This window comes from Cebus imitator, unplaced genomic scaffold, assembly GCF_001604975.1.
Source record: "Cebus imitator isolate Cc_AM_T3 unplaced genomic scaffold, Cebus_imitator-1.0 Scaffold41, whole genome shotgun sequence".
Taxonomy (NCBI): Eukaryota; Metazoa; Chordata; class Mammalia; order Primates; family Cebidae; genus Cebus; species Cebus imitator.
The window spans coordinates 4,747,311-4,765,655 of NW_016107356.1; the positions used below are offsets into that span (position 1 = coordinate 4,747,311).

Below are 18,345 nucleotides of genomic sequence, written 5' to 3' on the forward strand. Positions count from 1 at the left end.
GTTCCTGCAATGGACAGCGAAGATACAGGACATTCCCATGACCCTAGAGAGTTCTCCTCGGGGCAGCATCAAGACTGTGCAGATGGAGACATGGCTCACAGAACATTCGGGAAGCCGCTTCTTTAAAGAATAATTGGGTGTCAGCTTGGAGCCTATGTAAAAGCAATGAAAGAAAGCTAGATGTGCCTGTGGGGTAAGTAGGTCTGTAACAGGGAAAGTCATCAAGATACCTGCAGATGAGATAAAATACCATATTGCCACACCCAAGCTACTGTCAGTGGTGAAAGGCTAGCATGTTTCCGTAAGATGAGAATGCCCATCTGCTGCCTCTATAATTTAATGTTGAAATGCCATTTGGAATATTATAAACAAGATGGAAAAATCATCGTTCTTTGCAGGTGATACGATTTTATACCTAGAAAATGCAAAGGAATCAACTATTAGAAATACTCAGAGGCTTTAGTACAGGTGGTTGGTTACAAAGTTAATACACAGAAATAATTTTCTCTATATAGATGTAAAAATAAGTGTAATTTTAAAATCCCATTTTAAAATAATTTCTTATATTTACATAAAAATGTTCATATTGAAGAATCTAAAGCATAAATACAAAATAAAGAAATAGAGTCGGCTGGGTGTGGTGGCTCACGCCTATAATTCCAGTACTTTAAGAGGCTGAAGCAGGTGGATCATGAAGTCAGGAGTTCAAGACCAGTCTGGCCAAGTTGGGGAAACCTTATCTCAACCTTACATAGGCTCCAAAAATCAGCCAGGCATGGTGACAGGCACCTGTAATCCCAGCTACTTGGGAGACTGAGGCAGAGAACTGCTTGAACCCAGGAGGCGGAGGTTGCAGCGAGCCGAGATGGCACCATTACACTATAGGTTGGGTGACTGAGTGAGACTCCGTCTCAAAAAAAAAAAAAAAAGAAAGAAAAAGAAAAAGAAAGAAAAGAAATATGGTCTATATAAAGAAAACTTCAACCCCGTGCCGAGTAGCATAAAAGATGACTTACATAAGTAGAATAACACTATAGGAACTTAAGATGTAAAGATGTCAACTCTCCCTAAGTAACTCTATAAACCCAAAGCAATCTCACTCAAAATATCAATGGGTTTGGATGTTCCATTTTCATTTTCTTTCTTGTAAGGGAACCAAGGATAGTTTGAAAGTAACAGAATGCTTCTAGAGTTCCCAAAGAATAACGAAATGACACTAGCCAAGAAAATAAAAACTGAAAAAGAAGAACAGGAGAATTCACCCTATTAATTATTAAATAAGGCTAAAAGGTTAGGTCACAGTCATGAAAACAGTATGAAACTAGCTTAGAAATGAACAAAAGGGTCAACAGAAGAATCCTGATAGAAGAGTCCGTTTGACCATTTAGGTAGTATTTCAAATCTTCGAAGAAAGAGCACTGCTTAGTAAACAACATTGGAACACCCCACAGGTAACAAGCAAACAAGAAAACTAGAATCTAACTCACTCCTCATCCCAGAACATCTAGTGAATTAAAGGCAAACAGCAAAAACAAAAATGTAAAAGTTCTAGAAGAAAACCTACTCCTAGACATCTTGGCCCAGGTATGAGACAACCTCAGGAGAAAGAAAGGCAAAATTTCTGCATCTGAACCACAAATAAAAATACTAAAAATTTCCATGGGGTAAAAACACCATAAAATCAAATGGCAAACTGGAAAAAATATCTGTAACATATGCAGTAAGGCACTAATTTCCTTAATAAGCAAACAACTTACATATTCCTAAGTACAGACAACAAACTCACCAGAAAAGTAGCGCAAGATATACACAATCAGTTTACAGAGGAAAACAGCCACAACTGACTAATAAGCATATTAAGATGGTCAGCTTTGTTCCTAATTAAGGAGAAGCAAATTCAAACAGGGAGATACTATTTGCACCTATCAAAGATACTGGACATTTTGAAAATTTTGAAAATCGATTCAAAATGATTTCTAATCCCCAGTGGCGACGCGAAAGTGGGGAGAGAGGAACTCTGCAATGCTGGTGTAAATACATCAGTATAAACAGTGTGCAGGGCAAACTGACAGCACATATCAAAAGGTGAAGTAACCATACCTTCTGGCTCAGAAATTCCACTTCTAGCAATGTATCTTACAAATACATTTACATAAGGAAACAAAGAATGCTGTTTGCAGCATGATTTATAATAGGGAAGAAACCTGGAAACAACCTAAATGACAATCAACAGGAACGGCTGGTTGAATTGTGTTATGATCTAATCATGAATCACCAGGTAGTCATCAAAAGAAATGCATTAAATGAGCAAGGCGTGGTGGCCAGTGCCTGTAATCCCAGTTACTCAGGAGGCCAAGGTAGGAGAATTGCTTGAACCCGACAGGTGGAGGTTGCAGTGAGCCGAGATCACACCACTGCACTCCAGCCTGGGTGACAGAGTGAGACCCTGTCTCAAAAAAAGGAAATGCATTGAGTCTACTGACAAGATGTCCACAGCATGTCAAAAAGCCAAGTAGCAAAATATAGTATTCAATCTAATACTATGTAATGTAAACATGCAGATGGTATGTATTTAAATGCATTTATCTTTCCATACACACCACATATGTTTATACACGTGTGTGAAAGGGCACACACACATTCAACAGAGGCTATCCCTAACGAAGGTTTGAGGACGAAGTACCAACTATTACTTTGCTAGTTAATTAGGCCTCTTGATTTGAGGAGTAATGAACTATCAAAGTAACAGTTGGTCATAAAAAAAAATCATCTAACGAATGTGACAATCTATAGTTGGTGCTTACTATCCGTAAATGGTACTGACTAACAGTCGTGCTCTTCAGACATGTCTCCCCAATGCCATTAAATAGCCTCCTGGGCAAGACCATGTAGACTTATTGCAGCTGGTCAGTAACTTTCTGCTTAAGTCAGCTTGTAATGGCTATGTTGCGTTCTCTGGCTATAAGGGCAGACAAGGTATATGTGACCCTGAACCTAAGGCACAGAGAACTGGCCCCAACAACCATGAGTCTAGATCACTCTATGCTAAAGCCCTTCACTCTGATCGTCAGTCCCCTGGTCCCACCCTATGACACAGGTGGCTCACAGTACCGTCACTGGGGACAGACTGCTGGGTGACACGCTGCTGCAGGGCTGAGAATCACGTTTTGAAACGTTGGTTCATTTAATTAAAAGCACAGCAGGGTGCTGCATACTTTCATTAAGAAAGGTCATCTTCTCCAGCATAATCTGTTGGAAACCAGGGCAGTATTCAGAGACAGGAACTATCACAAGTGAATTTTGCCCTCTTAAGGCAAGATACAGCAAAGAATGACCAGCCACCTCCTAGTAGGGAGCTGGGGCTGGCTGGTGCAATAGGTGGAGCTTTAGCAAATGACAATGTATTTCTGAAAAGGTCTGTTTTTCCTCTAAAAGGCATTCTAGGAACCAGGAGAGAGAAGGGAGAACGGAGGAAATGGGGAAGAGCAGGAGAGAGGGAGATAAAGGAAAGGAGGCGAGGAGACAGGAGAAAAACCTCACCACCAGGCATTAGCATTTGTTTCTCAATTACAAGATTTTTATTTGAAATTGTGCTAAGTAGCTCAGGATTTCTTTCTTCAATAATAATGACTTTTATGCTTTACAGTTCATGAGGCTTTCATATTCATTATGTTGAGATTTATTTTCAAAACAGTATTTACAGTCTTGTTTGCAACTTTGCAGCAAAGCTCATTTCATATTAAAACATCCTTTCAGTAAAGTCTCAACATACTATTGTGAAACTAATACAGGTTTTTCTAAGCATGTATAAGTGTTAATAAGCCGTGCTAGCCTTCTGGCGTAGCATATATGGTGGTACGGTATTCTGAATATTCAGCATCTAAATCTGTTCATTTCATAATATGTGCATATGTGTTCACAAACATGCATGCATGCAGGCACACACCACTGCACAATTTTTAAGCTGCAGAACCCACTGGCCTGAAAAAATGCATGCAGTTTCTGAAAGCGCCCGTTACTCCCGGGAAAATAAAGCCTACTATTTATATTTTCACATTCGTGATAGTGTTTTACTTCCACTGATACACAAATATTTATTAAGTGCCTACTATGTGGCAGGCACTGTCCCAGGAACAGGTTAAGCAGCTGCAAGCAATATAGACACTGTAATCTCTGCATTTTAATAAAATTGCCAACTCGTACTAAACACTTATTATGAGCCTGATATTATTCTAAGCCCTCTATTTGTATTACATCCTTTCATCCTCACACCACAATCCCAGGAGGTAGGGGCTTTTATAATCCCATTTTAAAAACCAGGAGACCAAAGTGCGGAGACCAAAGTGTGTGACCTTGGGCAAGTAAATTAACTTGTCCAAGGTCATACAGCTGGTTGCTGGCAGAGCTGGGATTTGAATCCAGGCTGACCCTCCTGACTGCTGTACAGTGCTGTAGTTTAACAGGAACAACTCTAAACTAAGGTGGGTATCTGTCCATAAAGAAGGGTGGGCACCCATTCGGCATTCAGAGATAAGAGTGATCACAAGCGTAGGTATACACACCTTCACACGTACTACACTCTCAGCTGGGACATGAAACTAAGATTAATAAGCAGTAAGAAAACCTGCACGTGGGAAAAAGAAAATAAATGCACAGGACAATAAGCAAAAATTAAATGATGACCTAATATAAAACCTGTAGCAACATATTCATTGACATTAGAACAAGATCCTTGATAAGGACTAAATATTTTCTGAGTATCTCCTGTCCTCGATACGATCACAAACGTTACCATACATGCAATTCTCATAGCCTCCTAGTGAGCCAACATCTAGACCTTTTTAGAGACACAAAGCTGAAGATGTCCAGAATCTGAGGCACAGCCCTGAAGGCGGCCAGCTGGGTCCACTTCATTCCATGCCATGAATGCAACACGTAATGCTCTGTGCTGCCTCTGCATAACCACTCCTTCCACTAAATGCGGAAAGTCACCCCCACAACAAACAAGCTCTCTGCCCCCACCCCATTTCACCCCGTATCTAGTTTCAAAGATACATCGTGAATTTGGCTATTCTAGAAAGAGATACCAATACAAATGACCCCTGAATCACTTTCCAATCACCTGCAGGTGTTTCCAGGCAGTTCATGAACTGTAACACAGAGAATGTTTCTGAAGGCTGGTCAGTTTTGAGGGGCTGCACAGGAGTTTTACTGTTGCGGACCCAGACCACCTGAGATCCACACGTTGGGATGGATGTGAGTGAAGCTGTGCAAATTCCCCAGAATCGTGACTCCAGCCCAGAACACTATTACTGCTTGACCAGAGTGGTGGTAATTCTGGAACCATCCAGGTAACCTGCCTACCAGCGAAAGCATTTCCTTCTCAAAGTAATCTACTGAGTAACCTAATATCTGAAGCCCGCTGAGAAAATTCCCATTATCTCTAAAATAAAGTGTTTTCATCTGAGTCCTCTCTCCGTATTTCTTTATGCGGACATTCTTTTCATATTCCATATTCTTTTCAGAATTATGCTGGTAATTTCAGTCATCTTCCAAATAAGTTGCGACAAAGCTGAGTATGTGGCAGATAATTTTACAAACTCGACCCCAGGCACAGGTGGAGTAGAAGGGTCATTTCTTTCAAAAGTCTCCCCTTCAGGTGACCACGCTCCCCTATTTGTATTCTAAACAAAGCGGGCAGCTCTCCCAGCAGCAGGGAACAGGTCCACTCAGGAAGCGGCTTTCTCACCTACATGGTTTCTGCCAGAGGGAGAGGGGTGTCTCTCCACTTGAAACGTTCAATTACAAACTTATCTTTATAATAATAGCTTCTTTGCAGCACAAGGCATGACTTCTCCCTTCTGAAAGTGCACTTTGCCTTTGATGCCTGAAATAAAGGGTAAGTCAAGCAGCAAGCTCCACTGCGGAACACACATGAAGTGACTTCCCCCTTGTGGCGACCGCTGGTCTTTGAACAGCATTGGACTAGCGCTCCGGCCCCTCCACAAGCTGGAGACTGCTCTCCTGCAGCCCCCCTACTTGCGGCCTGGGGACAGCCTTCCCTGGCAATGTTACTGGGTACCCCTGTTCCAGCTGGCTTGGCCTCCCAATGTCCTCCTGGTGTGTATGCTCTGGGTTCTTTTGGATGGTGCTGGGAAAGGGGAGAACATTATTCCGCAGAGAATTAGGTGGGCAGAGGAAAAAGCAGCAGGCTACAAGAAAAACCTGCTTTTGAGTTCTGCCAATATCTACTGAGCATCCCTGAGGACACTTCATCACTCTTCTCAGCACAAATCTCTCGCTGAAGAGACGAAAGGCACAACCTCAGAAGGACCTTCTTGCCTCAGGACTTTGAGAACCCCAGAGGCGGATATCCAGTTACCCCAGGATTCCACAGTGATTATTATTTTTGTAAAGGGGGAAGAAGTTTCCTTCATGTGTGAAATGGGGAAATAATAGTATATGTCTCTGAAGGTTGTAAGAAGGATTCAAAGAGATGATATACCTAAAATATCAGATACAAGTGTTAAGTGCTAAGTAAACAGGGGACCTATAATTGATTGCATAATTACTAATTATAATTTATCACTCAAGCTTCAGAGTAGAAGGAGGTGCTACTAATGATTTTCCTTGATGGCAGGCATAAGCCAGGACAAAGAGGTATGAGACATGTCACCTTATCAATCAATAACTGCTATCATGACATTTGGAAAAGTCTTCAATGATTGGCAGATGTTTTGAGAAACATTTTACTCAAGTGATTTGGCATTGTGAGGCTATTTTTGGCAAAGCTTCAAGCAGTAACTGGACAGAATCCATCTTGGGGTCACTTTTTTTTTTTTTTTTTGAGACAGAGCTCGCTCTGTCACCCAGGCTAAAGTGCAGCGGTGTGATCTTGGCTCACTGCAACCTCCACCTCTCGGGTTCAAGCAATTCTCCCTGCCTCAGCCTCCCAAGTAGCTAGGATTATAGGTGCGCGCCACAATGTCCAGCTAATTTTTGTATTTTTTAGTAGAGACAGGGTTTTGGCATGTTGGCCAGGCTAGTACTGAGCTCCTGACCTCAGGTGATCTGCCTGCCTCAGCCTCCCAAAGTGTCAGGATTACAGGTGTAAGCCACTATGCCCAGCCATCCTGGGGTCATTTAAATCCTCCCTGACACAGGGGTCATCTCAGATCAGTACTGTGCACGTTTTCAAGACCAACGAAAGACACAAAGTTTAAGTAACTGAAATTTATCCCCTTTCTAGACACATGCTGGACAAGACAGGGTATGGGTGGAAGCCAAAGAAGCTGTGTGGAATAGAACTAGGATCACACTGAAGAAATGCTCTTTTTGGCCAGGTGCTATGGCTCACACCTGTAATCCCAGCACTTTGGGAGGCTGAGGCGGGCAGATCACCTGAGGTCGGAAGTTCAAGACCAGTCTGACCAAAATGGAGAGATCCCATTGCCACTAAAAATACAAAATTAGTGCGGTGTGGTGGTGCATGCCTATAATCCCAGCTGCTCAGGAGGCTGAGGCAAGAGGATCACTTGAACATAGGAGGCAGAGGTTGCAGTGAGCTGAGATCATGCCATTGCACTCCATCCTGGGTTACAAAAGCAAAACTCCATCTCAAAAAAGAAAAGCTCTTTTTGAGTAACTTCCTACTTGGAAAAGTCTGATTTACCTTATGAGGGTGTGGGGAGCAAGGGGTAAGTGGGCTGTGAATTCCATGAAGGTAGAGGTGGTATTTGTCATTCACCAAGATCTGTCTAGGGCTGTGCCATCCTTACACTGGGGAAGTGGGCTGCCAGCCTTGGGTCCCACAGCTAGTTTTGCAACCAGCACAGTGCTCAGAACATAGATGGCACCCAAAAGGTATTTGTTGAATAAATGAATGAATGAGCAGAATGAATGATGGAGCGAGGATTCAAATCTGGGTCTGGCTGGTGCCAGTGTCCAGCCACTGCCCTCCACCTGAGCACCAGGGTGACAAATGCCTGGCACGCCACTGGCACGCGCAAACATCCGTTACATCTCTGTGATGGTTGATATCGAGTGTCAACTTGATTGGATTGAAGGATGCAAAGTACTGTTCCTGGGTGTGTCTGTGAGGGTGCAGCCAAAGGAGACTAACATTTGAGTCAATGGGCTGGGAAAGTCAGATCCACCCTCAATCTGGGTGGGCACCATCTAATCAGCTGCCAGTGCTGCCAGAATCAAAGCAGGCAGAAGAACGTGAAAAGACTAGACTGACTTAGCCTCCCAGCCTTTCTCCCATGGCGGATGCTTCCTGCCCTCAAACATCAGACTCCAAGTTCTTCACTTTGGGGCTCGAACTGGTTTCCTCACTCCTCAGCTTGTAGACAGCCTATGTCAGACCTCACCTTGTGATCATCTGAGTAAGTACTCCTTAATAAGCTCCCCTTTAACTCTCCTTTATATATATCGATCTATCCTATTAGTTCTGTCCCTCTAGAGAACCCGAACACAATATATATACATGACTAAAAGAAGAATCATAACTCGTGTGAACCTCAGTTTCCTGTAGATTAAAATACGCTCTTCACAGAGCTATCCTAGGATTGAAATGAGATGTGAAAGGTATATGAAAAATTCACTTGCATTAATGCCATGCTTTAAGATAATGAGCAAAGGCCAGGCGCGGTGGCTCATGCCTGTAATCCCAGCACTTTGGGAGGCTGAGGCAGGTGGATCAAGAGGTCAGGAGTTTGAGACCAGCCTGGTCAACATGGTGAAACCCAGTCTCTACCAAAAATACAAAAATCAACCAGCCATGGTGGCAGATGCCTGTAATCCCAGCTACTCAGGAGGCTGAAGCAGGAGAATCACTTGAACTTGGGAGGCGGAGGTTGCAATGAGCTGAGACTATGTCATTGTACCCCACCCTGGGTGACAGAGTGAGACTCCATCTGTCAAAAAAAAAAGACGATGAGCAGCACAGGCTTTAGAGTTAGCTGAAACTGAGTTTGAGTCTAGGGACCAATACTTCCTTACTTATGTGACCCGACCTATGTGAGATTACTTGGCCTGAGATTCCTCTTCTGTAGAATGGGGATGATAACAGTACCTATGACATAGGGTTCTTGTAAAGATAAAATGATACATATTGCAGAGACCTGATAAGTAAGCAACAATGACTAATGGGCCCCAGATGGAGGAGAACAGTGAACAGTAATTCTGAGAAATGGCTAATCACAAACAACCCCCTGGGCACAGTGACCTGTTCAGCACATAGCCCACTCCAGCACAGCCATATAAAACTTCCTTCCACCCCTGCCTCTGGGCAGACAGCCCCTTCTCTGCCGTGCTGTCTGTTGCACTCTTGTAACATATTTTCATATGTATTCTAATAAATCTGCCTTTCTTTACCTACAACTGTCTTGGTAAATTCCTTTACTGCCTGTGACACTGGCCCCAGCTAGGTGCACCCATGACATGTATTACATAAACAGGGCACTTAACATACAAAATAAAGCACAAACCCATATGCGGAAACCCTAATCCTCAGCATGGCTTTATTTGAAGATGTGGTTGCTAAGGAGGTAATTAGGCTAAAGGAGTCATGAGGGTGGGACCCAGAAAGCTTGCTCCTCTCTCCACACCCTGAGGAAAGACCACATGGCAATACGGAGAAGGCGGCCATCTGGTGAGGAGAGGCCTCACCAGAAACGGACCATGCTGGGACCCGACCTCAGACGTGCAGCCTCCAGAACTGTGGTAAATACATTTATGTTGTTCAAGCCTCCTAGTCAGTGGTATTTTGTTGTGGCAACCTGAGAAGATTAATACAGTGATAAAATAAGACAAGCTATTGCTATGTTGAGGGAAAAAAATCCAAAATTCCCTTTCTGAATTAAATAACATGTTCGTCTCTTAATTGTGAATTCAGGCCAACCTCAAATATCTCTCTCTTTGGCAATAATTATGATCGCACATGGGAATTTCATGCAGCACCTGCTGAAATTAGTAACAAAAGGAAAAGTACTGGACCTTTCCAAAGGTTCAGTTTCCCAAGTTCTTTGTTCAGAAATACAGTGGGTAACTGCTGTTAATACTTTAGAAACTTAGTAACCTAGCTATAGTCCTGTCAATGAAGTGTTTTATGTTAAAACTGCAGCAGCTAACACTGTGTTCTTTTATGGAGCTGAAGTTAAGACAAAAAAAAAATCAGATTGGAAAAAAATCCTTCCCCCCAGCACCCCAAATAAGTCTTATAAGTCTTTTTAATAATGTCAGGGATCCGTTTGGATTTGCTCAGCATATTTTTTTTTTTTTTTTTGAGACAGAGTCTTGCTCTGTAGCCCAGGCTAGAGGGCAGTGGTGGTATCTCAGTTCACCGCAACCTCTGCCTCCAGGGTTCATGCAATTCTTATGCCTCAGTCTCCTGAATAGCTGTAACTACAGACACACACCATCGCATCAAGCTAATTTTTGTATTTTTTAGTAAAGATGGGGTTTTACCATGTTGGCCAGGCTGGTCTTGAACTCCTGGCCTCCCAAACTGTTGGAATTACAGGAATGAGTCACCATGCCTGGCCTTAGAAAAAAATCTTAATATGCATTTCTAAACATTGATTGCTCCACAGAAATCAAAAAAGTTTACAAAGAAAAAAAATGTACTAATGAATATCTAACTGTGGTAGGCAGCGTAGAGCAAGGGTCACCAACCTCTGGGCCACAAACCAGTACCAGTCCATGGCATGTCAGGAAGTGAGCTGCACAGCAGGAGATGAGCTGCTGCAGGCGAGCCAGCAAAGCCTCATCTGTATTTACGGCTGCTGCCCATCGCTCACATTACTGCCTGAGCTCCGGCAGCAGCAGAGTCCCATAGGAGCATGAACCCTACTGTGAACTGCGCATGCGAGGGATCTGGGTTGCTCTTTATGAGAATCTAATGCCTGATGATTTGTCACTGTCTCCCATCACTCCCAGAAGAGACCATCTAATTGCAGGAAAACAAGCTTAGGGCTTCCACTAATTCTACATTATGGTGAATTGTATAATTATTTTATTATATAGTATAATACAATAATAGAACTAAAGTATGCCATAAATGTAATGCAATTGAATTACCCCGAAACTAACTCCCTGCCCCCTGGTCTGTGGAAAAGCTGTCTTTCATGAAACTGGTCCCTGGTGCCAAAAATGTTGGGGACCGCTGGCCTATAGGATGGCTCCCAGGGATCCCCACATCCTGGTATTCACGCCCTTTTGTAATTCCCTCTCCCTGAGTGTGATTTGCACTTACTGACTTGCTTCTCAGGAATCGAATACAGCAAAAGTGATGGGATATCACTGAGATTAGACTACAAAAAGGTACTGGGTCCCATTCCATCTGGCTTGCTCTGAGAGAAGCCTGCTGCCAGGCTCTCACACGAGTGAGCCTGGCAGTACATACCACTCATTCAGTTCAGCCTTCAGATGAAACAACAGCTGATACTTTACTGCAGCTTTGAGAGAGACTTTGGGGCAGAGGAACCAGGCTAAGCCGTCCCTGAATTTCTGACCCACAGACACTGTGACATAATTAACATTTACTATTTAAGCCACTAAGTGTTGGGTTCATTTGTTACACAGCAGTAGATAACCAATACACAAACCTATATTGTATATTTACTATGACCCAATCACTCTGACAGGCATTTTATGTGTATGGTAAGATATGAGTACCATCAACAGCCCCATTTACAGGCAGGGAAACTAAGGCATTGGTAGGATAAATAGCTTCCCAGAGTCATACTGCATAAGTGTGAAAGGCATGCTTAAGACCCATAGCCTTAACCAGTATGCTTCCCAGCCTCTTCATGTAGACCTCACTGGGGAATGTGAGCATACTGCACCCAATTAAATCTTTAGAGGTGAAAATAAATAAAACAACCCCACCCCAACTAAATCAAATATAGTAAAGAATTTCTATGATGATTGAAATTTACACAACATGAAGCCAACCCTTTCCCCAGTGTCAAAGTCTGAGTTAAGGTAATTAATATTCTCCTGCTGTTACACTTTGAAAATGTTTGTTTTTCCCAAGAAGAGCCATTTTTACTTTCTACTGCCATGGTATAGCCTCCTAATACTAAGAGATCACAGCAGAGTGTTCGGCTGTCTCATCAGTATTCTCAAGCTTTGATGGTGACTAGTATCTACAATGGAAAAAATTGTCTCTCACAACCTAACAGTGTTCAAAATGACCGGCACTTCCCCACCATCCTTGAGTTGAGTCCTAATAGTTCTGCATAGAGAATGTACACCCAGGATCTACCCACCCCCCACACACTGATGCGTGCACAGTCACCATCACTGTACCAAGAGTGATGGGCTCACAGACCTGTGAAAAGAGGCCCCTTGGTGATATGTATGAAAATGAGTGGATCCTGTTTTTTTTAAAGGAGAGAAACAAAGAGACAAAGAATATGGCCTGAAATATAAACACTGGAACCAACAGCCTCTGCTTTAGCTATTCTGCTCTAGCACAAAGCCCATTTTATGTAATTGTCCTGAGGCTTGAAAAGCCTGGAGTTGCAGGCAGTAACATTTAAAGCTACTGCTATGGAAGAAAAAACGCTGTGAGTAATGAAGGTGACAGCAGATTGAGCTGAGAGGGGAACCAAGCACTTGTAAGGGGGTGGAGTGCTGGGGAGGGTTAAAAGCAGCTCTGGATGTGAAAAACATCTGATTTAAGAGTCAGAAATCCTAAAATTAGGGAAATAGTGGATAAATGAAAATAAACTTCGCACATATGTAACATGTAGCTTTTAAAAATGTACAACATTCTGAACGTTCCCAAATAAGCCATACCATATTGGAGATCAGATCGTTTAAGGGGAAATTTTATTCATAATTTAAGTCTTTGAAACTGCATGCCTCACCCTCATACTAGGGTGAAAAGTGAAAATGGCCTAAAACTGCCTGGATTTTCCAGTGCAATAGAACCCAACTGTTACTCTCCTGCTAGGATGTCACATTTTACAATATGCTACGACAGACTGGCTTGGAAGAGGCACAGGCAGAAACACAGCCAAGTATATACAACCATAGGAGCGGAAACTATGTACATCAGCAGGGCCACCTTAGGTCTTCAAAACACTTCAATCATCAACTTGATGTCCTGTCTACCAGAAAACAAGTTTTGGGAGGCCAAGTGTGTGATCTGCTGTTTGGGTGCAGAGTGAGCAGCACCCATTAAGGCAAAGGGATGCCCCATCTCCTGGTCTGGGGGCGGCCAGTAACCCTGCCTGCAGGCCACAGGGTCAAACAACACTCAGGAGAAGGAGACCTGCAGACCAAGTGTCTGGCTCCCATTTTAGGAAATCGAGACACAGAAAGGGTAAGTCATCTGGCTACAAGTGGAACTTCATTAAATTTTCAGTGGCCTTTTTAAGATATAACGATGCCTCTGGTCAGGCCAAACCCCTGCGACTTCACACAATGGTTCTCAACCTCAACTAACAATTAGAATCACCTGGGGAGCTTTCCAGGCAATTCCCAGCCCCAGAGATTGGAATGGGTTTGGAGTGGCCTGGAAATGGGAATTTTTCAAAGCTCCCTAGAAATTCTGACACCCAGCTAAGGTTGGAAGCACTGCTCAAAGGTCTCTACTACATAAAGGACGTAAGGATGTCACTTGTACTCCTTTTATGCTGACCTGAATATTTTGTTATTAAAAGAAAGTCATGATAGTACTGTATCTATCACAAATCTTAAGTTTTTTTCTTTTTAAAGTAAGTTTACTCAAGGGAAAAGAGTAAATTTTTCTATAATTTTCTGACTTAGCCTTTGGGCAAAGCCCTATGAATCAAACATACATTCACATTTTGGACAAGTGAGAAAACGGTATTCGTCTCCATTACTATACGGAACTATATTCACTGCTTGGAAACGAACAGAATATTATCTGAGAACTCTTAAATTCCTGGTCAGCTTGATGACGACTGAATAAACTCTTATTCTAGAGAATCAACTAACCATTTTCAGCCATTCAAAGCACATGTAATTACTGGTTCAAAGCATTGCTTTGCTTTTCTAAAGAGAATAGAAAAACAGACTCAAAAAGAGTACTATAATGGAATACGTTTGTCAAATATTTGTATAAACAGAAAATAATCATATTTTAATGGAATTTTTCATTCATTTGTAACAGTGTGAATCTCTCTAATACATTTAATTAACAGATTCATTATACAGTATTTACAATATTGATACTGAGCCAGCCAATGAAAACAAATCTCACATATCAGGCCAAGCTATTATAGTGACAAAACAGCTTTCGATGTAAATTTTCAGAAGAATTGTAGTTCAGGTTCATCCTTTTCTTTCCTTAAAGGCTAAGCTTACAGAATCATGTGAATATATGTAAAGAAGTTTAATCCAGTCATTTTTCCTTATACCATCACTCTCCAGATCCCACAAACTGACTAAGGAGGGGATGGCCAGACCCCAGGGACTTTGGTCAGCATTGCAGTTAATCATCTGTCTACTCAAGGGGAGATACCACCAACCTAGAGTAGACTCACACTTACATTACATCAATCCAAAGGTGACACCCCAGCCTTAACAATAAGGCTGCCATGTTGAAACCTCAGAAGCTACATCTTCCCACCTAGAAGGCTGGTTTCAGCTAAATGAGAAATGGTCCACTTGCTTTCCAGGCTTACCAAGGACATGCCGTGACTTTAGCTCTCAGGTTGCCCACTGCATAGAGCTATTTGCCTTCTGAGACTGGGACTCCCTTAGCCCAGCTGGTTTTTGGGTTTTCGCCGATTGCTGTACATCTTACAGGACCCTAGAATTGGACACTAGTACACAATCCTCCCTCACCCCCATTCTGAAGCTTCAGATTCTCCTAATGGAGAGGAGAGGCTACAATGGAGGCTCTGCCCCATTCTCCATCTCCAATACCACCATCCTAGTCCCACTCTCTTCCAGTCTCCTCTGGATGATGGCAGCAGCCTCCTCCCAGGTCTCCTTGCTTCCTCTCTAACCCACCCACTTTCCCTCCTGAAAGCCATTCTCCACCAGGCTGTGTGGTTAGAAACACACCTGAATCCTTACCATGGCCCCAACGCCCTCCATGGGATGTCTTCTGGCTGCTTATCCAACTTCAGTCAACATCAGACTCTGCCTCTCATGCAACCCTTCGGGTCCTTTAAATACGCAGAGTTCACCCTGCACTGGAGCTTCTGCATCTGCTAGTCCCTTTGCCGGGATGCCAGCCACACACACATCTCCCCAGGGAGCTTCTGTCAGCCTGGTCCAGGCTGTGCAGAGGCCTCCCGGGGCCATACCATCTCAAGTGGCTCCACGCTGACTCCTCTGTGTAAATCCCCGTTATCCGCACTGTGCCCAGGGCCATTTTCTGCCCTTCTGTGGGAACTGAAAGGATGACCCAACCTATGGACTCCACTGTTGGGGCTCCCTGGCCTCATGGCTGCCCTCTGAGTTCTGCCAATGAGCTGAGAAGCCTGGGAATTTCCTCCCTGCCTATACCTGGCCTTAGCATCTCAACCCCACACCTTCAAGTCTGCAGCTCCTGCCAGTCGGCTCCTCCCATCGAGTTCTGGTCACGCACATGACATCCTCCCCCAGCTCCATCTTCCAGCTGTTGCTCATGGCTTCAGGCCTGGACATCCCTTGTTGGCTCCCTCAGGCCCCCACCAATTCAGCAGCTCTTCCACAAAACCTCCTGAACTCCCATAGCGTTAGGACCTGACCACTCTGACCAAACCCCCTCCCTTTGCCCTCTATCCACCTGTTTCAGTCTCTTCATTGCATTTATCACCATCCAAAAGGATCTTGTTCACTTGCCCTTTTCCTATTGTCTAACTTCTCAACCGCTGGGTCCTAAGCTCCATGAAAGCAGGGAGATTAAAGTGTTCCGCAGTCTATCCTCTGGGCCTAAAACAGTACCTGGAACATAGTAAGCACTCAATCAACAGCAAAGCACCAATGAACGAATGCTAGCCCACTGTCTCTGCTCAGAATATCACCCTATCAGCAAGACCTTCCCGGATCATCTTATGGAAAAAAGCAATCTCCCTGTCCTCTCCTAGATCTCCCCTCCCTCCTCCTGCCCTCCAAGTCTTACTTTTTCTAATAGCATCATGACTTTCTGATATATTTGATATTTCTTTGTTTGTTTCCCTTCTAAAAAAATGTCAGCCCTGGAGGCAGAAATGCTATTTTATTGTATCTTATTTACTGATGTAGCCTCAGAGCCTAGGACAGTACCTATCCCATAGCAAAGTCTCAATAAATATTTGTCAAAATGGATAGCTAGCGAAGTGGGCAAACTTTCATATACCTGTAACAGAATTTCAGGACTGTCTTCAACACTGCAACTAAGTGCTGTCTTATGTGACCTGACCTTGTTCTAGCAGAAAGCCTAGGGCTCCTAAGGAAAGGGCCTGAAATGCTGGCTAGCACTTAGCCTACATGGAGAGGAAAAGGTTTTAGAGGAAGATCAATCAGTAGGACCCTGAGTTCCTGACAATTGTTACTCTAGAAAGCATGCCTGGAAGCTTACCTAAGCACACAGCCACTGTAATTTCTTTCAGAAACTAAGTGGACGTACAAATAAATGACACTTACGCACACCACAATGGTAGTGTATTGGCAGCAGTCTTCAACTACAATTCATTGACAGCATTTGTGGACTCACAGCCAAGCGCTGAAAGCACTGCTTTTTTTGACAGCTGCTCTCCTAATGGGGCAGCTCTCAAAGACCGGTTTCATTCTGTGACGTCCACGTTGTCCAAATTGTATTCTGCACAATAACTGCAGATTTGAAAGAAATTCCTCCTCCCCATCACCATTATTGATTACTCATACCGGCCTCTCACCCTCCAAAGTGTCTAAATTGTGTGGATTTTGCGGGAAGGGTGGGGGAGAGTAGGGGGTAGGGAGTCGACTCCCAATGTACTGGGTGTCCCCGATGGCGGCATGTCACACCTTCACATAAGGGAGCAAGGTTCGTGACTCAATATCTAAAGGTCTGAAAGATGGTCCCCTTCACCATTCCACCAAAACTGGCCAGCCGCTGGATAATGAGCAACCACGGATCCTCACCCAAACATTGGCTTTTCTTCCAATAGTGCAGATTGGGAATGCAGGGACGTCGTCCCATTTATGAACAGTGAGTCACGTTGCCGCTCAACGTCTGTTTCCTCCTCCCTAGAAATGAGGTGATCCCCTCCTCCCGCGTGTAAAAGCGGGGCGAGAGCGAGAGCGCGGGGGGCGGCGGTGCTGCCCCGCCTTGGGGAACAAATTCGCCCCCCTAGTCACCAGCCTGAGCGCACACTGGGCCAGGCGAGCCTGTGGGACCCCGCGGTGAGCTGCGCGCTCCCCTGGGGTGCTCGGGGACCGGGACCTTCGGGGTGCCGCCCCCACGCCCCGGCCGGGAAGGGCAGGGTCCGCGGCCGGGCGGCGTCGCTGCCTCCCCGCCCCACGCGCGGCCCGGACCTGGGCGCTGCGACCCGCGCCGCCTCCCCCGGCAACAAGTGTCGGCCCTCCGCCCCGACGGCCCGCCCTGCGCGGCCCTCACCCGGCACAGGCCGTCCACGAACACGCGCGGATCCAGGTGGCAGGCGATGGTGGCGCTGGGCAGGTCCTGCAGGTCCACCTCCTCCATCTCGCAGTCAATGAAGCTCCAGTCGCCGCCGCCCTCGTCCGCCTCGGCAGTCCCTGAGAGGGGCGCGAAGGGCCGCAGCGTCACCCCGGGCCGCGCTCGCGCCTCGGCCGCCTCCGCCGCCGCCCCGTGCCGGGGCCCGGCCAAGCCGTCCTCCATCCCCGCTCCCGCGCGTCCCTGTGCACCCCCGCGGGCTGCGCCGGGCTCGCGCTCCGGGGCCTCACGCGCTCCCGTCCGCGCCCGGCCGCGGTTAACCCCCTCCGGGTCGCTCGGCGGCCGGCGGCAGGCGGTCACCAAGCCTCCCGGCGAGGCGGCCTCCCGGCGCCGGCCCCGCCCGCCACCGTTCCGCGCGGGAGGGGCAGAAACTCGACCCGGCGCCCGCCTGCCCAGTCCCGAAGGCCGACCACCGGCGGATCCGGCGGTGGCCCCTTTAAGGCCGGCGCCGGTTGGGTTATTGTACCCCGCCCTTCCAGGAGAGAAGGCCAATAAAGGAACGGAATTCTCTTCACGTGACGGCCCTTCCGCCGCCCGAAGCCCGAAGCCTCAGGGCGGCCATGTTGGTTAAGGGCAAAGTGCCCGTCGCCAGTTCCGCTTTTCTGCCAGCTGCTGCCAGCTGAAGGGCGCCGGGTAGTCCTGGGCTCTTGGGCTCCTGGGCCCTTGGGGTGATAGATGGGGAGGCAACGTTTTTGTGGTTCTCATGCGGTGACATTTTG

General features: G+C 45.5%; 1 protein-coding gene across 1 annotated transcript in view; it reads right to left on the reverse strand.

Moving 5' to 3' along the window:
* Positions 1–17,976, reverse strand: part of RCAN1 (regulator of calcineurin 1) — a 96,581-nt gene extending 78,605 nt beyond the window's left edge. Inside the window, exon 1 of the mRNA XM_017526198.1 lies at positions 17,549–17,976. Within this exon, the coding sequence (XP_017381687.1) occupies positions 17,549–17,791 (243 nt within the window). The 5' untranslated portion in view covers positions 17,792–17,976. The remainder of the gene's footprint in view (positions 1–17,548) is intronic.
* Between the last annotated feature and the right edge of the window lie 369 nt (positions 17,977–18,345).